This window comes from Panthera leo, chromosome B3 (genome assembly GCF_018350215.1).
Source record: "Panthera leo isolate Ple1 chromosome B3, P.leo_Ple1_pat1.1, whole genome shotgun sequence".
Classification (NCBI taxonomy): domain Eukaryota; kingdom Metazoa; phylum Chordata; class Mammalia; order Carnivora; family Felidae; genus Panthera; species Panthera leo.
In genome coordinates, this window is record NC_056684.1 from 113,144,370 (window position 1) to 113,170,080 (window position 25,711).

At 41.4% G+C, this 25,711-nt stretch overlaps 2 protein-coding genes across 10 annotated transcripts in view; one reads left to right on the top strand and one right to left on the bottom strand.

Annotated features, from left to right (window-relative positions):
- Positions 1–23,030, bottom strand: part of ZFYVE26 (zinc finger FYVE-type containing 26) — an 83,343-nt gene extending 60,313 nt beyond the window's left edge. For all 4 annotated transcript variants that reach the window (XM_042943586.1, XM_042943585.1, XM_042943584.1 and 1 more), the window contains exons 1-14: positions 22,966–23,030; positions 22,191–22,467; positions 20,484–20,562; positions 15,619–15,708; positions 13,203–13,725; positions 12,688–12,818; positions 11,938–12,102; positions 11,702–11,790; positions 10,580–10,743; positions 5,880–6,083; positions 4,040–4,651; positions 3,714–3,800; positions 1,172–1,240; positions 304–455 (exon numbers count right to left, since the gene is read on the bottom strand). In XM_042943586.1, coding sequence (XP_042799520.1) covers positions 304–455; positions 1,172–1,240; positions 3,714–3,800; positions 4,040–4,651; positions 5,880–6,083; positions 10,580–10,743; positions 11,702–11,790; positions 11,938–12,102; positions 12,688–12,818; positions 13,203–13,725; positions 15,619–15,708; positions 20,484–20,562; positions 22,191–22,384 — 2,559 coding nt within the window. In that variant the 5' untranslated portion in view covers positions 22,385–22,467; positions 22,966–23,030. The remainder of the gene's footprint in view (positions 1–303; positions 456–1,171; positions 1,241–3,713; positions 3,801–4,039; positions 4,652–5,879; positions 6,084–10,579; positions 10,744–11,701; positions 11,791–11,937; positions 12,103–12,687; positions 12,819–13,202; positions 13,726–15,618; positions 15,709–20,483; positions 20,563–22,190; positions 22,468–22,965) is intronic.
- Positions 23,031–23,175: 145 nt separating this feature from the next.
- RAD51B (RAD51 paralog B) overlaps positions 23,176–25,711 on the top strand; it is a 640,959-nt gene continuing 638,423 nt past the window's right edge. For all 6 annotated transcript variants that reach the window (XR_006203916.1, XR_006203917.1, XR_006203918.1 and 3 more), the window contains exon 1: positions 23,176–23,276. Coding sequence is in view for 3 of the 6 variants with exons in the window: in XM_042943592.1 (XP_042799526.1) it covers positions 23,182–23,276 (95 nt within the window). In the remaining 3 variants the exon portion in view is untranslated. The remainder of the gene's footprint in view (positions 23,277–25,711) is intronic.

Genomic DNA, 25,711 nt, shown 5'->3' on the forward strand with positions numbered 1-25,711 from the left:
TTTGAAGTGATGGAATTGTGGCTAAATATTTTCTTTTATCTTATTAAAACACTGTTTAAGAGAAAACCCCAATGATTCAAGAGCTTAAATCTCCAGGATGAATCTTGAAATCCACAACGGTGAGGACTGGGTCTTGATACATGGATACCCCCACAGGTGCTCCCAGAGGCTCTGGTTGCACACACATCTAGCTTTACCTGAAGCCCCACGGGCCCCGGACAGCTACAGGCTGCCTTAGTATTCTTTACTAGGATGAGGTATTGCCTGGGCAGCTAATACCTGCCACACGTGTACTCCCCTTACCTGGTGGGCTTCTGCAAAGTTCCCCCGGAGGATGCAGGATGCCAGCAGTGACTCAGGTGGGGAGAACATCATGGGGATGACTGAACTTTGAGACTGAGGCTGCAATCGGCCATCCAGCTCGTTCCTTCCAGACACAGTGTTCAGACTTCCTTCTGTTGGGACACAAAAATGTGGGTGCCAAGGAAGCACTAGAAATTGAGGGAAAACTATAGTGCCGACACTTCCCACCAGGCTCTTATATCTTCAAGGTCCTTCTCTAAAAGTTCTGTAAATGGGGCTTAGTTTTTCCACAATTGAAGGGCAAACCTATGCTATCATCTTTGAATATAAGACTTAAGGACCATTCTTGGGTTATTCACCTCTGTTTCTGCTGATGGGTGACTCAACTGATGGTAAAACAGTCTTTCCCCTCTTCCCCGCTGAAATCTGTTTGGCCTTCTGCAGAACTAACTTTTTTCTTCTTCTTTTTTTTAAATGAATTGAGATATAGTTGACAGATAACACTGTATTAGTTTTAGGTGTAAAACATAATGACTTTATATATGTATATATTGTGAAATGATCACCAAAATAAGTTAACATCCATCATTATACCTAGTTATAAACTTTTTCCTTGTGATAAAATTTTTAACATGTACTCTTTTGGCCACTTCAAATATAGAATACGGTACTGGTAACTCTAATACCATGCAGTGTATTACATCCCCAGGACTTATTCATCTTGTAACTGGAAGCTTGCATCTCTTAGAACCAACCTTCTTGAACACAGGCATGAACTGTTCAGTGCAGGATTTTACACCATGGTGTAGGGCAACTCTGTATCAGGGCAAAGCTGCTTGAAGTTGGTAACTGCTTGGGACCCTCATACCTGAAGTACTTGTGCTCAGCTCACTACTTGTACTTTCCAGGGATGGATTGGAACCTTTGTCCCGGCCATCTAGAGGTATTAGGAAGAGAGAGAATCAACCATCAATTCCTTATAGTGTGGAAAGTGAGAGGTCAGCTTGAAGCCAAGGTCTGGGTAGTAAGAGTGAGAGGGTAATGGGTAACTATTACATCTGTGCTCTTTCTACAGCAAACACAAGTTTATACAGACCAAAGGTGAAGGGTGGGCTTAATATGGCCCTCGTGTTCATATGGGTTGTAGCTTATACCAGTGGCTTCCAACCTGTGGGTCTTAGAGCCACAAGTTACTTCTAGGGGCCAGCAACCCCAATCTGCTAGTAAACACTGTCAATATTCTGAGAAAATAGAAGCACAACTATTAATACCAGGGAGTGGTAGGGTGCAAAGGAGGGCCACAAAATTTTCTGACATAGAAAAAGGTATCCTTGAAAAGGTAGGTAACCAAGTATAAGACCCAATCTGCCAAAGGCCATGATATTTAAAGCCCTGGAGGAAAGCTTCTTCTCAACACCTGCTTTCCAAAGTGCTAGGGCTTGTGAATGGAGGCTTGCTATTGTTTAGTGTGGTCATGGGAGGGTGCTATCAGCACCATGCATAGGAGGCTCCTTGGTTCTGTTTGGAAAGGAACAGACAGTGGTAGGAAAGAGAAGATAAATTGTGCGTTCTTGGGCTGGATGGGTCAAGTGGATGCAAACTATGACTCAAACCCATTAGTTGGGCAGCTTAAGGGTCTTAACAACTCAGTCTTGAAGTTTGAAGGTTTCTCGTATGGTATCCTCCACTCTACTTGGTATGTTTACTTTTTTCATTGCCACTTAGCTAGAGCCTACTCATTCTTCTGAGCTCAGTGCAAGAGTCAACTCTTCTGAAACTTCTCTCTCTAACCCTTCCCTAAATTGTAGACTATGCTGATCTCTTCTAAGAGATTCCTTCTTCGGGCCATGCCTCAGTACAGTTTAAGTTTTTCATATATACTGTCAATACAGGTAATTTACAAATTCTTTGAAGGCAAAGTCCTGGTTCATGGCTCATTCACAACCCTCAAGCTACCTAGCATTGTTCAGCACATAGGAAGCTCTTATGAATTCTTCGTTGTTTATTTACTTATTTACTTACTTATTAACTTATTTATATTTAATTTAATTTAATTTTTAAAGCTTTTTAAGGTTTTTAGAGTTTATTTATTTTGAGAGAGAGCATGCACGGCATGTGCAGGGAGGGTCTGAGAGACAGGGGGAGAGCCCAAGCAGGCTCCACACTGTCAACACAGAACCTGACATGGGGCTTGATCTCACGAATTGTGAGATCATGACCTGAGTGGAGATCAAGAGTCGGATGCTTAGCTGACTGAGCCACCTAGGTGCCCCAAGACTTTTTCTTTTTAAGTAATCTCTACACCCAATTTGGGGCTTGAACTTACAACCCTGAGATCAAGACTTGCATGTTCCATCGACTGAACCAGCCAGGTGTCCTTTCCCTTAATTATTTAAAAGCCAGCACCAAAAAACATAATGGAAAATTGAATATCTAAAAATGTAATACTACTGAATAATGATCCTATTTAAACTCCTTAAGAAAAACTCATAATCGAAGTCTAAAGACAAAATAGAGAAAAAACTGTAGCACATGACAGAATTTTTTCTTAATGTGTAAAAAATTTCTTACAATTCAGTAAGAAAGCAAACCAACCGAAAATATGGACCTTAGAGATGAACAGGCAGCCCAAAGAAAAATATAAATGGCCAATATATACATGAAAAAACATTCAATTTCAAGCTAAAAATTAATATTAAAATACTAAACATAAAACATAAAAACCATTATCATATTAATAATACTGGCAAATATTTTTTTTCAAATTGATACTACTCATTTTGGATGAATGCATGTGCAAAGAGGCACTCATGTATAGTTGGTGGGAATATAAATTGGTCCACCTTTTTTTAAGGCAATTTTTTAATATCCATATTTTATATCCACATATCTTTGACCTTGCTATTCTACTGCTAGGGACTTATCCTACAGATATAGTCACACAGACATGTATGTATCAATAGACATAAATACAGGGTTATTTACTACAGCATTATTTTTATGAGTAAAAAACAGGAAAAAATTTAAATGTCCACAAAGGGTATATATAACCATGGAATGCTAAGCAGTCTTTAAATTACAAGGGGAGAAAAGTTCTCAATACATAGTATGATACATCTGTATATTTAAAAGCATATAAGTGAAAAATACAATCAAGGCTTTCAGTATGTAACGGTAAATACAGTATGACGCATCTGTATATATAAAATGTGGGATATGCTTATATTGCATGGAAAATTTCCAGAAGGAAACTATTAGCAAGGTTACCTTGGGGGAGTGGGTCTAGGATAATCTTAGATCCCTTGTGTTTGTTTGGATCATGTGCTTTATTTTAAAGAATACTAGACAAGTGGAGCATCCCACTTGCCTGGTGCATCGGAATGAGGCGTGGGGAGAGCTCTTCAGATTACCTGGCCGGCTCCTTCTAGTCCGACGCCCCCGGCGGAGACTTGGGTGCCGTGTGGCAATGGGCCGGTATCTTCGGGAAGGTTGTTCCTCTGAAATGGCAAACAACAGGTCACAGGGAGAGTGTTCAATTTTGATTTGACCCATCTCCTGGGGTCAGTGGTAGGAGAAGATCTGGACAGGCTCTGAGACAGGTTTCTAACACTGGTTGCTACGGTAATACGCCCTGAGTTAAGGTGTGACTCCCACATACTCCTTGCTCTCTCCCACATTCCTGGGATATTTTTCCTTCCTCACTTTCAGGACCCACTGGCTCTCCATCTGCTCTCACCTGAGCCCTGGTTGCTTGATACCACCTTGTATCTCCACTGGGCCTCAGAAAGAACCTTGGAAAACCGGTGCAAGTGGCTCTGAAGTCCGTCTCTGCTTCCAGAGCAGCTCTGGCCTTCTGGCAGCTTTGGCTTCTCAGGGGGGTTGTGGCTACTGAGTTTATCCAGCTGCTCCTGGAGAAGCCTGAGGAAGGCCCCTATTGCAAATTCATCAGCCAGGAACCCACTGATACCACTAGTAAAGTGCTTTAGGTCTAAAAAGCTGTGCCCATGGGGCTCTGGGGAACTGTCTTTTGGCTCTGTCTTCAGACAGCTTGGGATTATAGAAGCAAGGCTCCTGGGGACTCCCTGGCCACCCCGTTCTGACTTCTTCTCAGGTTGTGCTATGTGCTGAGGGCTCTCTGATGGTGACCTCAAATCCATCAGGCCCTTCCTCCCAACGTCATCATCCTCAGCATAGTCCTCAGGCAGGTGAGGCTCTGGGTGAAGATCGGCAGAGGTGATGAGGAGCAATGAGAAGATGTTTTCTAGAAGTTCCAGGCACAAAGAGTCAGGAATACTACACAGATACTGTTGACATCTGGCCAGGTATGCTGAGAAGAGATCTGAAGCACCTAAAGAAGCATATGTGAGAGAAGAGGCCAGAGAAAGAGAGAAAATGCAAATATTAGAAACATTACTTGCCAGACTCACCCATTCTCACAACTTTAACTCTTTCATTTTCTGATGACTAAGGGAAGCAGTTATAGTCAGAAGAATATGAGGCTAGTCAGCCCTGTCTTTTCATGATTTGCGGAAAGATTTTGCTACCTTAATTAAAAGTACAGCTTACTGAACACTCATCATTTTGTTTCTGTTCTTTAAATATTATTCCTGGAGGCCTAGGTGGCTCAGTTGGTTAAGCGTCAGACTCTTGATTTTGGAACAGGTCATCTCGGCTCAAGTCCTGATCTCAGAGTCGTGAGATCAAGCCCTGTGTCAAGCTCTGCTCTGGGCATGGAGCCTGCTTAAGATTCTCTTTGTCTCTCCCTCTGTCCCTCTCCCTCTCTCATGTGCCCTCTCTCTCTAAAATAAAAAAATATATACATATGATTCCCCATCCTCAAGCACTTTGTATTTCAGTTCTCGGAATGAAGGTATCATGGAGACTCCTCATCCCTCAATTCTACTTGCATTCAGTCTTACACTAAAGGTGATCACGAGCTACCCAGATCTCTTAAGAAATACCATTCTCAGAAGTGCAAGTCTATTCCAAAGCTGCACGGGAGAGAAAACTGACCCCTAGTCACAGAGGGCAAGTTAAAGAATTATAAGTTATTAAGAAAAACGAAACAGGATAAAACATGAGGTTCTGTCATAATGTAGGTTGTGACCCATGATATTGACTCAGAGAGCTACATTAAAAAAAAAAAAAAGAACAGAAATATATCAAGACTGTGCTCCACTTGGAAGGGTATTATTTCCTAAAACTTAGCATATATATCTCATATATATATATATATATATATATATACATATATACATACATACATACATACATATCATGTAAATTATATACCTAAGTGCAAACAGGAGTGTGATGTGAAATGCTATTTTCACTGTGGGTTGTAGTTAAAAAAAGAAGCATTCGGAAAATAATACACTATGTGAACAGACTCCGTTAGAACTTAGCAAATCACTTGTTTTCTCCATGTCCTTTTGATTCACTCAGGCTGATAAATGGATGAAATTATTCCTGGGCATAACAAAACCAAGGCCACCTCCCAATCCCATGAAGAACTCACTGGGACAGGCTGTTATCAGCTTATGTGAGTGATGGGGTTCGGGGGAGAAGTGCTGTACCTGGGGAGGAGACAGAATCATTTGCTGGTTCTGCAGCCAAGGCCAGGTCCTCAGAAGGGCTCTCTCTGCATTCCTGGCACTGGGAGTGCTGGTGTGAGTTCACACAGAGGGCATAGATGGCATACTTCATGGCACAGAAGCTCTGGTACAGGGTCAGGTTCTGACACCGGCTCAGGTGCTCAGGGACTGGGGCATCGGCTGAATCTGAATTGTAGAGAAACAGGCAGAACATCACAGTAGGGTGTCTCAGGCAGGAGCTTCAAGTGTGGCTGAAGCAAAGACACACTGCACTTCAGGCTCAGTGTTCTCATCCTCTCTTCTTGCTGTCAGTTTGACTTGTGCCCTTTCTGGGCCCTTTCCTCCAATCAATATCAACGCGCAGTCCCTCTGTTTCCTTTTCCCAGCAGCTTCCCTTCTACATGGCTGTTCACTGTAGCCTTCATGGCCATTTAACAAGTCTTTCCCTTATATTTCTTAAAATACCTGTTTTCCTTTTTAAAAAAATTAAAATGTCAAATTAATATTTAGTCTACCTAGTGTCACATTATATAAGAGATAGGCTTAAAATGCATTTAGACTGAGTAATGAGAGTAAAGGCAACAAAAAATTAGAAACAAATATTTGACATTTTTAAGAAACTACTAAAGCAGAAATCAAGAAATTACAAACTGTTGAAATTCTTTGTACTCTAATTCTCTAATGTCTCCTTAAAAAAAATTTTTTTTAGGGGCGCAGCCAGTTAAGCGTCCGACTTCAACTCAGGCCACGATCTCGTTTGTGAGGGCTCTGAGCTGACAGTGTGGGTTTCTGACATTTTAATCTGTCCCTAATTCTTTCCATAGCAAAAATACAACCTGCTCAAACCATCTATATGTTGCCTATAAGAGACTCACTTCAGACCTAAAGACACCTGCAGATTGAAAGTGAGGGGATGGCGGGGTGCCTGGGTGGCTCAGTTGGTTAAGCGTCTGACTTCAGCTCAGGTCAAGATCTCACAGTCTGTGAGTTCGAGCCCCACATCAGGCTCTGTGCTGACAGCTCGGAGCGTGGAGCCTGCTTCATATTCTGTGTCTCCCTCTCTCTGTGTCCCTCCCCTGCTTATGCTCTGTCTCTCTCTGTCTCAAAAATAAGTAAAAAATTAAAAAAACATAAAAAAAAAAGAAAGTGAGGGTATGGAAAACCATTTACCATGCAAACAGAAGTGAAAAGAAAGCTGGGGTAGCAATACTTATATTGGACAAAATAGACTTTAAAACAAAGACTGTAACCAGAGACAAAGAAGGGCATTACATAATGATACAGGGAACAATCCAACAAGAGAATACGATAATTGTAAATATTTATGCACCCAACACTGGAGCACCTAAAAACATAAAGCAACTATTAATAGACATAAAGGAAGAAACTGACAATGATACACTAACAGTAGGGGCCTTTAACACTTCGCTTACATCAATGGACAGATCACCAGACAGAAAATCAACAAGGAAACAGTGGCTCTGAATGACACATTGGACCACATGGATCTAACAGATACATTCAGAACATTCCATTCCAAAACAGCAGAATACACATTCTTTTCAAGTGTACATAGAAAACTCTCCAGAATAAATCACATGTTATGCCACAAAATAAGTCTCAGTAAAATCAAAAAACAATGAAATCATTTCCTGCATCTTTTCTGACCACAATGGTATGAAACTAGAAGTCAACCACAAGAAAAAATCTGGAAAGAACACAAACACATGGAGGCTTAAGTAACGTGCTGCTAAACAATGAAAGAACCACCAAGAAATCAAAGAGGAAATAAAACATGGAGACAAATGAAAATGAAAACACAACAGTCCCAAATTGGATATAGAAAAACCTGTTTCAAGAGGGAAGATCATAGCAATACAGACCTAGTTCAAGAAATAAGAAAAATCTTAAATAAACAACCAACTTTACACTTACAGGAGCTAGAAAAAGAAGAACAAAGCCTAAAGTCAGTAGAAGTAAGGAAATAATAAAGATTAAAGAAGAAATAAATGAAATAGAGACTAAAGAAACAATGGAACAAATATATCAATGAAACCAGGAGCTGGTTCTTCAAAAAAAATGAACAAAATTGATACACCTTTAGCCACATTCATAAAAAAAAAAAAAAAGGGAGAGAGAGAGAGAGAGAGAGAGAGCGAGCTAGACAGCATTCAAATAAATAAAATCAGAAACAAAGGAGAGAAGAAAAAACTGATACCACAGTCGTTTATGTTTAATATGAGAGAATACTATGAAAAATTACATGCCCACAAATTGGCAAACCCTGAAGAAATCAATAAATTCCTACAAACATGTAACCTTCCAAAACTAAATCAGGAAGAAACAGAGAATTTGAACAGATTAGCAATAAAACTGCATTAGTAATTGTAAAACTCCCAGATCCTGGACCAGATGGCTTCACAGGTGAATTCCAGCAAACATTTAAAGAAGAGTTAATAATACCTATTCTTAAACTATTACAAAAACCAGAAAAGGAAGGAAAGCTTCTAAATTCATTCTATAAGTCCAGAATTATCCTGATATCAAAACCAGATAAAGATATCCCAAGAAAAGAAAATTACAGGCCAGTATTTCTGATGAACATAGATGCAAAAATCCTCAACAAAATAGAAAATTGAATCCAATAGTACATTAGAAAAAATGTATTCACTATGATCAAGAGGGATTTAACTCCAGCAGGGATATAAGCATGATTCAATACTCACACATCGATCAACGTGATATATCACATTGACAAAAGAAAGAATAAAAACCATAGGATCATCTCAACAGACATAGAAAAAGCATTTAAGAAAGTACAACATCCATTCATGATAAAAACTCTCTATAAAGTAGGTTTATAAAGAGCACACCTCAACATAATAATTAAGACCATATATGAAAAACCCACAACTAACATCATGCTCAATGGTAAAAAACTGAAAGCTTTTCCTCTAAGATTAGGAACAAGACAAGGATGTCCACTCTCACCACTTTTATTTAACATAGTACTGAAAGTCCTAGCCACAGCAATCACACAAGAAAAAAAAAAGTCATCCAAATTGGTAAGGAAAAAGTAAAATTTTCACTATTTGCAGATGACGTGATAATACTATATATAAAAAAACCATAAGACTTCACCAAAAAGCTATTAGAACTGATAAATTAATTCAGTAAAGTTGCAGGATACAAAATTAATATATAGAAATCTGTTGCATTAAAAGAAAAACATACAACCTGCTCAAAAAAAGAAAAGCATTAAATGTAGTAAAGCAAAAAAGAAAAGAAATATTACCCATGATCCTACCAGCTAAATATAACCATTGTTATGTTCTGGTGTAAGGCCTTTAACAGTTTTGCATACATATGTGGATATGTATTTAAATTGACTGTAATGATATTTTATGCACTATTTAATTTTCCTACTTCTTAAATATTATAGTACAAGCATTTGGTTGTATTTCTTCATGGACTAAATTTCTGATGGTTGCAGAGTTCCACTGAATGAATCCCTTCCCTAGGGATTCTTCTTGGGCAGGGCATGCAGTACTTAGGGATGCTTTGCTAGTATGATGTTGCAACAAACCCGTTTATGTATATACTTCCTAGTGATTACTTCTTCCAGGAAGTAACCTCAGCTTCACCAAGATCAGGGTGATATGAAGAATAAGACCGATACTGTTCTATGCCCCTGGCCTCAATATGGCATTACTGATCAGGGCCAGGATTTGCAAGTACTTGCATGACCCTGAGAGTGAGTAACTCCTTATATTTTGTACCCCAGATGCCTCTCTTGCCTCAGCTTAATCCCAGTTCTATTAATGTCTTCTTTTGCCTTTTCCAAGTTCAAGTTCTACATGTGTCCTGGTGGGTCACCAGGAATCCGATTTAAAATACTTCTCTGGAAGCCTTTTCTATGTGTATGTCGAAAACAGTTCTAGTTCCTTTAGGAAATCTGGTAAACAAATTGCCTACTTTTCCAGAAAAAGTATAGAATGTAGTAACACTGGTTTTCCAATTAGTGGCAGGTCCTTTTAAAAAGTAAATCAAAGCAACATATAAGTTGAGAAATATCTATTGACACATGAAAACATTAGTTTCTCTGAAAGCTAAGTGTCCCTAGCCTGTGTTCTAGGTTATAAAGTGATTTTTGGAAGCAAAAAGAATTGAGTTTTAAGCAGAGATCCAAGGCTAAAACAAGGCTTTATTATTGCTTTAGGCAAGTCTTTCTTCTAAACTTCATGTGTTTAGTACATTATGAAGAAGAGACGAGAGAGAAAGGAAGCATAGAACCTGCTAGGAGAAAGCTTATAAAGCACGGAAAGATTCACCAAGAACTTGCATAAATATTGTCAATGACAGTGTGAATGACAAACTCAGACAGCAGGTCCTAATTCCGCTTCACTGGGATGAAGGTATGTGAGTGGTTCCTGCGATGGTTCCACAAGTACAAAGGTTTCTGTGGGACTGTTCTCGTAGAATTCCCTATACCTCACTGAGAAAGGAGAGGTATGCACCCAACATCTCATAATCTGATTGGGGCAAATACGGATAATTTAGCAGGTGTCTGCTGGACCACCCACCTTGACAGATCACATCTAGATAAATCCTGTGTTAAAAGAAACTGGTGTAGGATTGTCCTAACAGGGAAGCTTGACCAAGTCACTCCATCGCCAACTCACCGTGCTCTTGCTGGGGGTCCTTGGCTGGCACCATCTGTAAGAGCTTGAGAACATCTTCCTCCCTGAGAGCTGGAAGGTTGGTAAGGTGATGGAGAGAGTACAGCACAGAGTGGCTGTCTCCACCATGTAAATGACATAAGAGATCTCTCTTTGGTATGGGGTTGCTGAAGGGCAAAATTGAGAGGATGGAAGAGAGTCAGTTTAAAGAATTGCTCTAAGAAAGACCATCTCTATTCCCTCTTGTTCTTTCTCTCTGGCCCAATACAGCATAGGTTCATTTCCCTTAACACTAAATTCTAGTTGGTCTGGGATACAGCAGAGCATTTATTTACTGTTAGGAAAGTACATCCACCGAGTCAGCTGTACTTATCCAGAAAGGACCTAGAAAGGGCCTTTTTGGTCAGCAGGATCTAGAAAGAGCCTATAGATTAGGCTTCCCAATTTCCATACTCTTCGTAGCTAAGAGCTGACCCAAGCTTCTCTGCTTTGCTTTGAGTAAGGCCACTTCCTCTTCTGCCTACTCTACTTTAGGAAGTGCTGGTCATGTGTGTGAAGAACAAAACATGAACCTGGATCATGGGAAGATCTAAGGCTAAGTTACCAGGGAAGCACAGCTTTGCACATAGTTCAATATGCAGCTATTGAGAATAATAAACTTGTGATCCAGGATAACACATGCCTAAGAACGTGGACCACATTTATTAGCTGTGTCACTTTAGGCATGATATTCAACACCTCTAGGCTTAAGTTGTTCCACCTTTAAAAGGAGGGCAATATTGGCATCTGCCTCACAGAACTATTGTGAGGCTCCAGTGAAATCATCCACTGAAAAGGCTCAGAGCAATGTCTGGCATATAGTAAGTACTCAGGAAATGTGAGCTTTTGTTCCTTTTATCACTGTCATCCTCAAAGTTTCCTCTAGTTTTAATCTCATCGCTATGGTAAAGATAATCATTACCTATGTTTCTTTCCTGGCTTAATAGCTGGAACGATTATTAGTTGCTGGTCAATGCTGTCAACTCAAACGTCAATGTGGAAGGTGGCTTGAAATGGCCACATGTGTGGAGCATGGGATCAAGTGTGCCCAATGGTGGGAAGGGGGCTGGCCGCACAGGACTGTACCTGCTCTGCTGTACACACCACTCCAGGACCTCTAGGTGAGCCCACAGCCCATCACAGGCATCCCTGAGGAGCTTGTCACAGCCCTGGTCCTGCATTGACATGGAGAAGGAAGAGATGCTGACTCAGGAACCTGGGGTCACGGATTGTGACCGACCTCAGGCCCCTGCATTCTGCCTCACCTCAAAGCCTGGTATCACTCACTTCTGGAGTAGCTCACACTGCAGTGTGAGAGTTACCTGGGTCCTGTGGAGTGTCTGGAGCAGACTCTTGGCTGATGCTAGGCTCTGGCAGTGCGTCCAGCCCAGGAGCACGAGCAGTCGACTGAGAGGCCTGAATTCTCTGTCGAGTAGGCAGCCAAGACTTGGGAAGTCTTCCTCTTTCAGCAGTGTGAGTGCCGTCACCTGTAAGCCGACGGAGGCTGCTGTAAGGAGTTTTGTGGACCTGCCACTCAGGGTAGAAAGCTTTAGTTGAGCAGGGAGATGCCGGACAATGAAAAAAGTGGCCAGTTGAAGACAAAATGTTCACACTGTAAGCTCTCAGAAGGCAGAGACTGACTTCTATTGTAACCCCAGGTCCTAGCACAGTGCCTGGCACACAGGATGAGGTTAATAAATACCTGTTGAGTTCAACTAAAGCTTGGCTGCGGTCTGGAAGGAGAGGGTTAGATGGATTAAATTCCCGTCAGCTAGGCAACATATTGCTGCCACAGTCTTTTCTTCCTCACACCTTCCAGAAAACTTATACATACCCAACATCTTCGTCCCCACCAAAGAGCGGATATAAAATGACTGCAGTTTTAATTAAGAATGATACTGGTTCTCAGAGCCTTCTTTCCCCTGGGACTGTGGGATGGACACACCCGATGACACATCACTAATTAGACTGCTTTGTGTTAGATAAATGAGTGGGAGAGAAAGAAGAAATGAAAAAGTCTATAGAGAATCCCTCGGTACTTCTGTGATGGGGAATGAATACGTTTGACTTACCAGGATCTGCTCGAGGAAGTGCTTGCTGTTGCTCAAGCAGTAGAAATAGGCTGATTTCCAAGCCTGGGCTGGGTCAGGATTAGAGAACAGGGCCAGCATTGCCTGCTCAGGATCTAGATGATCGGGGGAGACTAAAAATCAAACCAGACAGGGTTACCAGGGAACAGGAAGCTCTTCTTTCCTAAGCTAAAGCCCATTTGAAAAACCAACAGACGTGAGAATTCACGCTTTTAAAAACTTAAGCCAGGCTTTCTGTGCTTCTATCTGAAAGACTCTTTAACTTCTCTCAGTAGCTTCTGAAAAGCTCTTTCCTGCTATTGTTATTACTTTGTTATTTTTTTCCACCATTCCATCTTGGACTACAAAATCTTTACTTTTACAAAAGAACACCTTATCATTTTTGCTTAGCTCCTCCACTAGATTTCCTGAGCAATTTGGAAGGCACTAGCCTAGAGGAACTTCAGAGGTACAGCAGAATTACCAAGACACAAGGAGAAGCAGCAAAGGGAACACACCTTTTCCCGAGGGTATGGTCTTCGCTGGCTTTTCTGCGGCCTTCTCTGCATAAGTATGGCCATACAGGGATAGCAGGCTCCGTCCTGCCTTGTGGAGCAGGCAGCTGAGCACCCGCTCTTCCTGCAGGGGGTTCCCCTCAGCCCTGCAGGCCTCCAGTAGTTCCTCACAAAGGAGATGCAGCTCAACTTCGAGAGGCTCTGCAGGGCAATGCAGAGTCCGCAGGGCTCCATAGATAGCATCTACTTCACCAGGGGGCCCAGTGGCGGAGTCCTGCACAGCCTGAAGCGCCCTTCGAATGAAGTCCACCAGTGCCTTTTGCAGGGGCCAGCCACAGAGGCCGGTGCCGTCGTCTTCTCTAAGCAGGAGCTCCAGCAGGGCCTGTGCTGGCTGGGGAGACTGCCTCAGAAGATCCCAGAGCACAGAGATGGCTTCTGAGCTGAGCCGAGGGGTCCAGCTATCCCGCCTCTGATTTCCATCAAGCACAGGGCCTCCTGAATCTTGTGCTAGGGCCTCATATAGCTCCTAAATAGAGGATGAAGAGAGGGATCCATGGGAGGCATGTCTAGAATGTTATCATTTATAAGCCTTGAAGCTTTCCCCTTTTCGGTAGAAATATGCACGTGTATATAATAGTAGCAGTAGCAAACACTTCTGTAGTAGTTACTTCCTGCCAGGCCCTTTACATTGAAAAGTCAAATTAACCCTTACAAGAGAAAGACACTGCTATTATGAGTGTGCTCATATGAGTGTGCTCATTATGAGTGTGCTCATTCACTGCTAATGAAGAGATTGAGGCAAAAAAGATTGAGGCAAAGAGATAACTCAATCTCCCAAGGCCTCCATTCTCAAGCTAGTTCCCCCTCACCACCTCCAAAATGTGCACTGTAGATCTAAATCAAGGGCTGCAAATTGATAGACCACGCTGGTAACAAATGGGCATGAGACATGATGTCCACTCTCATGGCATTTAAATTCAACTTTTAAAAGAACATTACGTACCAGTTTTTAACTTCTGCTCTAAATCCTAGCCATCCTTTGAGGTATACCCCATTCCTCATCCTTTAAAGCCTTCCCCAAGGGGTGCCTGGGTGGCTCAGTTGGTTGAGCATCCAATTTTGGCTCAGGTGATGATCTCACGATTCATGGGTTTGAGCCCCACATTGGGCTTTCTGCTGTTCAGTGTAGAGCACACTTCAGATCCTCTGTCCCCCTCTCTCTCTGTCCCTCCCCTGCTCATGCACATGTGTTCTGTCTCTTAAAAAAATAATAAATAAATAAACTTGAAACAAACAAACAAAAAAATCTTCCCTGTACCTCCAACTCACACAACTCTCCCTCTTTATTGGGCATTCAAAGTACTCAAAATTAGTGCCATCTGGTTTAGTCCACAATTGTGGCATGTGTGTATTCGTCTTTCTCCCTGACTAGATGGTAAGCCTTTAAAGGTAAGCACCTCTACGGGACGTCTGGGTGGCTCAGTTGGTTGAGCGTCTGACCTTGGCTCAGGTCATGATCTCACAGTTCATGAGTTTGAGCCCTGTGCCAGCTTTTGTGCTGACAGCGCAGAACCTGGAGCCCGCTTTGAGTTCTATGTCTTCCTCTCCCTCTCTGCCCCTTCCTTTCTCATGCTGTGTGTCTCTCTCTCTCCCTCTCAAAAACAAACATTAAAAAAAATTTTTTTTTAAGGCAAGAGCCTCTACAGTCTCTAATCTGTTTGCAGGGTTAGGGTAGAGGCAGAAAAGAGGACGGAGCAGTAGGTGATTTCTCACGCGTTAGCACCATGCCTACGGACAGTACTGAGGGATGCTTCTTCATTATCTGCTTCCAAGATGGTCACAGGGCCATGGGTCTTTGACCTAATACAAGTGTAAGTCCCTACCTTAAATCCTACTGCTAATATGTATTTAATTAGCTGGTGGCCAGGTCATGAAGAAAATCAGTACTGAGCGTCAGAGCATACCTCAGGCACCTTAGATATAGTTAAGATTTAGTTTGATCTGCCCCCAGAAATTTGTTGTGAGGATTACCACATTCAATGCACCTGTTATATAAGAGGTATTCAACAAACACTAATTGCTTCCTCCCTTTATATTCCCTATGATACACTGGTGAAAAATTCAAACATCCAGTTTAAATCCAAGATATGTATTCCTTTCCCATGAAAAGAAAAAAAAACGACACCTTTAATCCCCAGTTATACTTAGTACTTCTGGACAATCCAACTCTAAGAATTCTAAAATCAGGTAAGTTTATTCCAATTCTGAGCTCTCTTGAAAGGGACATCTACCTAGCTTGGTCTTGCCTGAGAACAGAGTATAGCCAACCTCCTTGGGATCTATCTCTGCTAGATCCTTGGGAGCTGAGCTTATCGAGTGATAGTAACCCTAGGCAGATAGCTCCCCAGCCCTCTCTTACCTTGAGGATGTCCTCAGGAATGTCACTTTGCAGGTCTTCTGATAATAAAAGAAACTCAAGCTTTCTCCGGAAAACACTTGGGAGTAATTTCTAGAAGAATCATAAGAAGGAAGCATAGAGATTAGGCATATTCTTTGTTAACAAATAATATTTCTCTTCAGTTAGTCTTATTTCTGCTGCTTCTCTAAGATAAAGCACTTTTAACCACTAAATTCTTGGATATGTTTGAGATGCTTTTTTTTTTCTAAATAAAAACAGCTAAATTTGGATGCATATCCCTATTAAATACTAACATTTAACTCCTACTCTGATTAGCCTCAAATTCCAAGCTTTGCTCATTTCATGTGACTTTTCTGTCATATGAGGTCTTTTTCAAAGAAATGTCCTTGTGGTGTCCAAACACCCAGTCATGAGTAAGCTTGGGAAAGTATGGCCCACATGATCCTCTTTTGGTCCAAACCCATCTTTGATATTCATTATAAGGTGGAAAACAATAGGAAAGAGGAAGAGATCTAATGTTTATTAAACACTTATTATATGCCAGGTACTGTGTGTCATATATTTTTTTAATGTTTATTTATTTCTGAGACAGAGAGAGACAGAGAATAAGTGGGGGAGGGGCAGGGAGAGAGGGAGACACAGAATCTGAAACAGGCACCAGGCTCTGAGCTGTCAGTACAGACCCCGACGCCAGGCTTGAACTCATACCCGTGAGATCATGACCTGAGCCGAAGTTGGGACGCTCAACTGACTGAGCCACCCGGGCACCCCTGTCATATTTTTACAAATTAAAAAAAAAAATTTAGTTAATCTCTAAATCAAACAAATATCTTATTTTTTGTAAGTTTATTTATTTATTTTGAGAGAGAGAAATAGAGCGTGAGCAGGGGAGGAGCAGAGAGAGGGAGAGATTGGGGGGGGAGAGAGAGAGAGACAGAGAATCCCATGCAGGCTCTGTGCTGTCAGTACAGAGTCCAATGTAGGGCTTGATCTCATGAACTGTGGGATCATGACCTGAACTGAAACCGAGTGTCAGCCATTTAACCTACTTAACCACTCAGGTGCCCAAGTCTCTATTAAAGAAATTTTTTTTAATGTTTATTTATTTTTGAGAGACAGACACAGCATGAGCGAGTAAGGGGCAGAGAAAGAGAAAAAGAGAGAGAGACAGACAGACAGACAGACAGTATCTGAAGCAGGCTCCACGCTCCGAGCTGTCAGGACAGAGCCCGATGCAAGGCTTGAACTCACAAACTGTGAGATCATGATCTGAGCCAAAGTTGTGTGCTTAACTGACTGAGCCACTCAGGTGCCCCTAAAAACAACCTTTACTAAAGATGAAATGGTTAGGAAGTATTTTCTAATTATTTCAAGTATGCAAAAGTGATCCCATCAAATATTTGTTAATGAGACATGCCACCAGAGAAGACTGATGTATGAAAGAAAGAGCCCCTGACTCTTCCTGGACCTGCTTGTTTCACAGTAACTTGCTTTACCTGGTTCATAAAACTAAAATTATAGTTTCCCTTTCTCTAGACACCAATACAAGTAAGAGTAAAATCTAGGACTAATCCTGACAAACACTGCTTTAAAGACACCTATAAATCACATGGCTGATTAAAGGTTCCAGGAGTCATATTTTTTAAATTAATTTTAAAAGAATGTTTATTTAGTTTTGAGAGAGAGAGAGAGACAGAGCGTGAGCAGGGGAGAGGCAGAGAGAGAGGGAGACACAGAATCCAAAGCAGGCTCCAGACTCCGAGCTGTCAGCACAGAGCCCGATGTGGGGCTCGAACTCACAAACCGCAAGATCATGACCTGAGCCGAGGTCGGACACTTAACCAACTGAGCCACCCAAACACCCCTCTGGGAGTCATATTTTACTGTAAGGTCTCCTATCTCAAGCAAGAAGCACCTGCAAGATCGTTTGTGTGTGGGGGGAGGGCAATGGGTTTAGAACACAAGATCATACTCTACTCAAGTGCCATTCATCACGTCACAGGCTAACATGATCTGGTGTGTTTGTGGTGTAAAACCCTATTTCTTCTTACCGCATCCTTCTCTCATGCACCTATGCCATCTGAATGCTTATATAATGCTAATGATTGAAGTTGATGAAGAAAATTCATGCTGGAAAGCTAAAGGTTAAATTCTTCTATTGAGGACTAAAAGAAAGGAATAGATAAGATGTCCAGACAGCAGGCCTTTGGAAAAAAAAAAAACCTGGTTAAGATATTAGGACTTTAATCTAGAATCCTAAAGACTCATTAGCTTATAATTATTTTACTGGTGAAAATACTTTATGCACATGCAGGGTCATAAATGACTAACATTTCTAAAACAGGGAAGAATTTGCTCCATGTTTCTAAGCATGGATCTTACTATCAAAGCAAGGTGTGTTCAATGCAGAAAAATTAAAATATGGAAATAGGCAAGTGAAAACACACACATACATGCTCCAAATCTTCCCACTGAAAGAGAGCTTCTATTAATACTGTGGTCTAAGGGCATCCAGACCATTTCTACGCACACATCTCAAATGTATAGTTTTCTAAAAAATTTTTTTCACATAGTACAGTATGAACATCCTTCCATGTCACTGAAAGTTCATTTACCACATAATTTTAATAGTGGCATGATATTTTACAAACAGATTAACCAATCCTATACTGTGGACATGGGAGTTGTTTCCAGTTTTCCTCTATTAGAAGCAGCATGCAGTGAACATCTCTGCAGTTAAATCTTTGCAAACATGCTTCCACATGTAGAGATAAATCACCGCAAGATACAAAGGCAGAAGGCAAAAGTGGATGAAGAAAAAGGAAAATGGAACCGTTTCAAGTAATAATTAAAAAGGAAGCTTCGGACATCAGGGTGGCTTTGTCTGTTGAGTGTCCACTTCGGCTCAGGTCCCCATCTCCTGGTTTGTGAGTTTGAGCCCCGCATCGGGGCTCGCTGCTGTCAGTGCAGAGTCCCTGTCTCTCTGTCCCTCCCCTGCTCGTGCTCTCTCAAAAATAAGTAAACATTTAAAAAGTAAGCTTTTGACAGAAGGTGGGAGGCTGGAAAAGGAGAGGCAGCCAGCAAGTCCCCTAAAAGATAAAGGCCACTCTGGGACAGCAACTGGTCTTGCGGAACTATTCTTAAGAACCCACTTGCAATCTTAGTCCTTGTAAAAGAGGTAAGACTCTGAGGTCCTTGCTTAAAGTTTAAACCATTCCCACAACTGTTTAAATAACGGAGGCACTGAACCTTTAAGACCAAATGGTCTTGATGTTTGGAAAAACAAGAACTATTCTTAGTCTGTGCTAAGGAGCCATGGAAGTGAAATCAACCACCTAGTCTGGTTGAGCAACTGTACAGAAAATAAGCAACAAAGTAGCCATAAAGTAGGTAAATGCTCTTCAGTGAGGGGAAAGTTCACTTGGTTTAACAAATTCCATACTTGGACTAGAAAGATCTTTAGTCAATAACAACAGACATTTTTTCTTTTTCTCTCTGAAGACACTCTGAATATTTTAACTCAAGTTTTCCCTTTTAGATCTGCAATGATAGCTAACTTAATCATTCTGGGCTAATTTTTTAATTTTGTTTCTCTTTTTTCCCTCTCCTGGCTAGTCTTTTTGTCATTTTTCTTTTTTTAGACTTGGAAAAGCCTGGACAAAAAATACATTTAGATTAGTAATTTCTTGTATTTTTTGATAGCAATGTGGAGAAAGAGAAGTGTCAGGCAAAACTGGAACTAAAAGCAAAATTAATTCTAATGATAGAGGGGAGTAAAGAAGAAAATTAGGCTGACTTACACACATTTACAAAACAGAATTTATGGTTTCTGGCTTTTAAGTCCATAAGGCTAAAAATAATGTTCAGCAGGAAAAACCAGTAGGCTGGGGATTCAAAGTCAGAAGATCTTGGTTCCAGCCTTAGTTTTGCCAACTAACTTTATGGTGTGACCCTGGGCCAGTCATTTCTTCATTTCTCTTCTGGGTCAGAAGTTCCTCACTTTAAAATCCTAAAGTCTACAGGCACCTGGGTGGCTCAGTTGATTAAGCGTCTGACTTCGGCTTAGGTTATGATCTCCTGGTTGGTGAGTTTAAACCCCGTACTGACAGTGCAGAGCCTGTTTGGGATTCTCTCTCTCTCTCTCTCTCTCTCTCCCCCCGTCTCTCTCCCACTCACTCTCTCTCTCGCTCCCTCAAAGTAATAATCTTAAAAAAATTAAAAAAATAAAAATCTTAAATTTTGGGGCTTAATACAAAATTGTCTCAGAGAAAGTCCTCCAATGGATAGCAATTTCTGATAATTATCACATACTTCTAAAAGGCTTTTAATGGCAATCTTTCTTTTTTTTTTTAAAAGCACTTCATTATAAGGTTTCTTTCACTAAATCTGCACACTGTGTTTTTATATTTGGTAACTTTTAGTTTAATTCATGTGGATTATTAAATTATTAATTAATGAGGCTTAAATCTGTAAGCTTTCACTGCACCGGACTAGTTAAAATGAGCTTTTTGGAAGAACAACCAGGTTTCGGCTCAGCCCATTCTCTATTACTTGAGTATTATGAGGTTCATACTTTATTTGCTATGTTGTCACTTTCACTGAGGTTTGCAAAGTTCTGTTCAGGTACAAGACTCACAGTGGTATCTAACAAAATTATATCACCAATGTATGTTGGGGGATTAATGAATAAATTTAGGTAAGGAAACAGCAATAAAAACTCAAGCTATTCTCACTGTCAATACTGAGAGGGGAATATGACAAACCTCATAATAAAGGAAGTAACAGATAAAAAGGAAATCTTAAAACTACTTCCAAGTTCTTCTCAGTGTTGGCCTCAGAAAAACTTTGAATATAAACCTGCTTACCTTTTCCTGGGAGAACCATTTTTCCAGTACAAGAAACCAGATCCAGGCTAATCTTTGAGGGTTGATGTCCTGTCCACATCTGAAAAATGTAAAAAGAAAGAATTTCTGAACAAAGAGTTTCTACTGACCTTTTCTCTTTTGTGATCCAAGATTTGGATTTCACTGCTCAGTGTGTTTTAAACCTAAACAGGCATGACATTGTACTAATGAGAAATTTTCAAATGTATGTGATAGATCAATAAAACTAGAACCAGAACAGCGCTAGATTTCATTAAAAAAAAAAAAAAAAAAAAAGGAAAAAAGTCTCACCCCTGCCTCTACCTCCCTATCTAGTCTTTATTATTATTATTTTAATTTTTTATTGTTTTTATTTATTTTTGAGAGAGAGAGAGACACAGCGTGAGCAGGAGAGGGGCAGAGTGAGAGGGAGACAGAATTTGAAGTAGGCTCCAGGCTCTGGGCTGTCAGCACAGAATCTGACGCAGGGCTCGAACTCATGGACCGGGAGATCATGACTTGAGCTGAAGTTGGATGCCCAACAGACTGAGCCACCCAGGCGCTTTTTATTTTTATTATTTTTAAACATTACATAGAAAACCATAAAAAGCAAAGCTCTTTAAAGTATATTGTTGAAAACAGAAACTGAGTCAAGTAGTCTTAAAGAAAATAAGGAATTTCATAAAAATTTATTAACTCTAGGCTAAAAACAGGGTTACAGGAATTCATAAGGGTTTTTTTCAAAGTTAGTAATTTAGATAGAACCTGGCTAGAACCCAAATTTAAGGGAAAAAAATCACCTAAGTTTCTACTGTCTATATACTAATACACTATAACTGCCAAAGTAAGGAAGAGTGAGGGAAAGACTAAATAGCACACTTAACTATTATACCACTAGCTGTTAATAGCACTGCCAGGAAGAGCTTCATTAAAAATTTAGATAGAGAACAGTGGTTGCCAGGGTAAAAGGAGGGTTCAAAATACAAAGAGGTATTCCCAGGAAGTACGGGAATTCTTTTGTGGCGATGCAAGAGTTCTGCAGCTTGATTTTTACTGGTAGTTACATGAGTCTGTACATGGATAAAATTGCACAGAACTACACACATAAAAACAAATGCACATTAAAAAAATGGTGAAAACTGAATAAGGTCTGTAATCTAGTTAACAGTAATATACCAATGTCGATTTCCTGATTTTGATATTGTACAATAGGTATATGAGATATTGCAATTGGGGGAAGCTGGGGAAGGTTACTCTGTATTTTTTTGCACTTTTTGTGAATGTAAACCTTATTTATATAATTTTTAATATTTATATAATTATTTCAAAATAAAAACCTTAAGTAAATTAACTTCTAGTCTTTTGTTACAACTACAACATCATAAGCAAGAAGGGAGCAGCGTTTGCTTTTCTGGAGGCAAAGAAAATGCTTTTCAATTCAGTTCCACCATCTACTTTTATGATAATAATCAAGAAATGGTGGTTTCAGGCACATTTTGGTGTCCAGGATTAAATTCTGGTTCAGATGATAATTCAAAGCCAACACCGATTAATAAACATGTATCATAGAGGTAAATTTTCAGAGCATGTGAAATACACTCTGCTTCTGCTAATTCTTCAGAGAGGAGGTGAGAGTAGGTGACCAGAGCCCAAGTATTGACCTTGTGTCTCCCGCCCTGTAACTTCCTGGGAAGAAGAGAGATCCCTTACCTCAGCTGATCTGGACACACCACGAGCGCCTGAAGTATATCTTCCACCTTCTTTGGGATATCCCCTTGTGCCTCGTGTAGCTGAGGTACACATGCCTGTGCCAGCTCCCATTCTCCTCTGCGAAGGCACTCACAGAAAAACCCAAAGAGCTGCTTCTGAGAAGCAGTTTCTTCTTTTCCAAATGGATGATGCATTTTCCCAGCACAGAGTGCAGGGAGATAGAAAGAGATGAATTACGCAGAACACATTGTCAATTTTCTCATTCGTGGAGCACCTCCTGGAAACAATACACACTACATTGAGGAGAAACGGAACGCACTATATTTAGACAAACTAGTAACTACTAGACTGGCTGGGAAAAGCGGGACTTACTTCCCTAATTATCGTTTTATGTTTGATTTGACGTGCTACTATCTTTTTTTTGAGAAGTTCCACCTTTCCCCGAGGGGTGGATCCCATCTCTCTACACACATCCAATATTTAATTGAACTTAATAGTCGTATTAGCTCGGGGCGCAGACCCACAAATCTTCTTTCATATTCCCCACTTAACTTTAGACCCAGTCCGGCTCCAAATCCCCAGGTGGTCGCCTCCCTAAGTATGAGAAATGCAGCAGGAACCTCCTTAGTTTGAGCCCTCTCTTAAGGCGGAGGAGTGAAGATCATCAGATGAGTGTGTGTCAGAGCTGGAGGACGGTGGAGATTGGAGCGCAGGGACGCTCCCTACAGGGGTCGTGGTGAACGCCCCCACCTTCTCTGGGGCGCCTTACACTCACCTGCTCCTGGTACCCAAAGCAATAGAGCTTCCAGCGCAGCCATGTTTGAGCCGAGTCAGGTGATAGATCCCATTCGGGAGGTTGCCGGAGGGAGGGGTGGGGTGGGACGACTGATAGCGGCTACTCCTATTGGTCAATGGAGGGACGATGCAAATAAGGCGCCATATTTGTTTGGGTCACGTGATGCCACCTCTCCGGACTGGAGAAAGCTAGGACATGCGGAGTCAACCAGCTACCTGGCTGAGGATCGTTCCTTTCAGTTTTGACCACTCCTCTGCTCGATACCTTCAGTTCTGCGTTCAGCGGGGCAGGTGGCAGAAATATCAGTGTCCGTTGATTTTTTTCATGTCTCTTTTACTCCATAGCGTTTGAAGTCAGCTTTTACTAAGCGCCCGCCGGTGACAGTGTTTTGCCAGGCCTTCTTCCAGAGGAAGAAGACCTGGATACTCCTCCATTGCTATTTTATCCACTTGGGTTCTGTTATAATCGCAGAATCCTGCGTTCTGAATTCCCATTTTCTGCCTAACTCCATTGATTTATTTGCTCACTTACCCGACAATCGTTAATTGAACGGTGTCCTAGGCCCTACTTCTCAGGCTGAATAAGTTGCAGACCGTGTCCTCGAGTTCACAGTCTAATAACAAATGCAGGTCAGTAATTAGGACACAGTAGGCTAAATTATAAGATAGAAATATGCACTGAAGAGCTGAGAGCAAAGGACGAGCAAAAACTTTTTCGCAAATACAAAACTGTAATCTGAAACCCAGTCTTAAAGTAACAGTTCCCTTTTACACCGAAACTTCGGTGGTTCCCTTCATGGTCTTCTTAAACTACAGGCTCTTAACGTTTCCCCGATGTGTGTTTTCAGCTTGAGCAATTTCATTAAGTATTTCCAAACTATTTCACCGCCAAAGTGTGGTGAAAAAAGCAAACCCAAACCAATCCCAGCTCTCTTCCAAACCTCTTCTACTATAGGTGAATTCTTAACTATTCTCTGAAAACTAACATGTCTTTCTGGTCCATTATACATTTTTTAAATGTAGTGACAAAAAAAATAAAAGAGACAATTCCAAGCAAGGTTTTTCCTGGCTTCATTTTCTCCTTGCAGATGTTTCTTTACCTGATTTTGATAATCATTATATTGAGAAACTGGGATTCAGTGACGGATTCTGGTGTGAACTACAATTCCCAGCAAGCAGTGGAATCAACCTGGGACTCTTCCTACCTCTGATTGGATAGTTCTTTCGAGTGACAGCCCAATCGGCATTTGGGTTGTTGCTTTGCGGCGCTTTCCGCGGGGAACTGTGAGGGGTGGGGGAAACTTTGAAAGTTGGATGCTACAGACCCGGTACTGCAAAGATTCGTGTCGGGGGGCATTCGGGGGGTAATGGGGTGCGCTCATTATTTCCTGCCCCCTCTCTGGGCCCCTTTCTGTGTTATTACTTTCGGGGTAGCGGAGAAAATCTCTTTGGTCCAGTACACTCCCCCCTTAGGCCTGAGGCATGATAACGGGAACTCCGCCGCAAATATGGGGGCTCTTGGCCTTCTTTTGTGGGGGATGCTGGAACTGTGTTCCTTGCTGGAAAAAAGTTCTTTTTAGGGGATTCTAGAGTGACGTTTTCGCCTCTTGATGCCCACCTCCGCCCTCCCATTTGCCGGCTGTTGGGGAGTCTCGGCGGGGGAGCCGGTCCTTAAGGGAACATTGGGGTCCGCTCGCCTTCTGTGGTGTTGAAGAAGAGTGGTTAAAGCGTGGAATCTGGAGTTCTATGTCTAGATTCGAATGCGGACTCCACCATTTGCTAGCTGATAGACTTCACGCAAGTTTTTCAACTCAGTGCCTCAGTATTCTTAGTCTGTAAAAGGGGTCAAACATCGGAAGCTCTTGGAACAGTACCTGGCACGTAATAAGGGTCCAATAAATATTAGCTATTATCGTTACTTACAAACAGTTTTCACTGAACATCTTTCATGAGGATTTTTACTTTGTTGAGGAGGAAAGGTTTCAGCCTTCAGGATGGAATATCTTCCCTCACCCCTGATTATATGTGTGCGCACACACACAGAGCAGGAATTTAACAGTCTCTGGTGGAAGAAACAAGCCGTAATAATACGTTAATAAGATTATGCAACAAATACGTATAAAGTATGATGAAAACACTGGGTTGGAAGAGATTGACTTGGGGACAAGGTTTGTGCAGGAAAGTCGGAGTCAGGATGGCGCTTGTGTAACCTACCAATATGCAGTATTGTGGCTGGAGAGCGGATGAAGTGAGGCAACAAATGATGTTTTGCTGACAATTGATGTGGTAATGGTTGTTAACCTTGAGCTCTGTGTGTCAGGCACCATCCAAATCTTCTAACCTTCACTACATTCCTTTGAGGTAGATATTTGAATGACCTTTGTTTTACAGATGAGGAATTGAAGACACCAGGAGGGGGAGTAGCTGCCAGGAAGGCAGGATCTGGGCCTTGCCATCAGATGTATGGATGAGAGGGAAATGAGAGACCAGTTTATGAAGGGTCTTTATGTGATCTTAAGAAGTGTGGAATTTATCCCGTGCCCTAATGGTCCCACGGGTAGTTTTAAAGGATGACAGTGACAGGATTGGAGCAAAGTTTTAGGTAGCTACCTCCGGCAGGATTGGAGCACTGACCTAACTTTCGCAGACCAGTTTGGTGCTTCTTCCTGGCACATTTAAATGCCAATGACGATACTTACCGTGTGACTGTGATAATTTGTGTATAC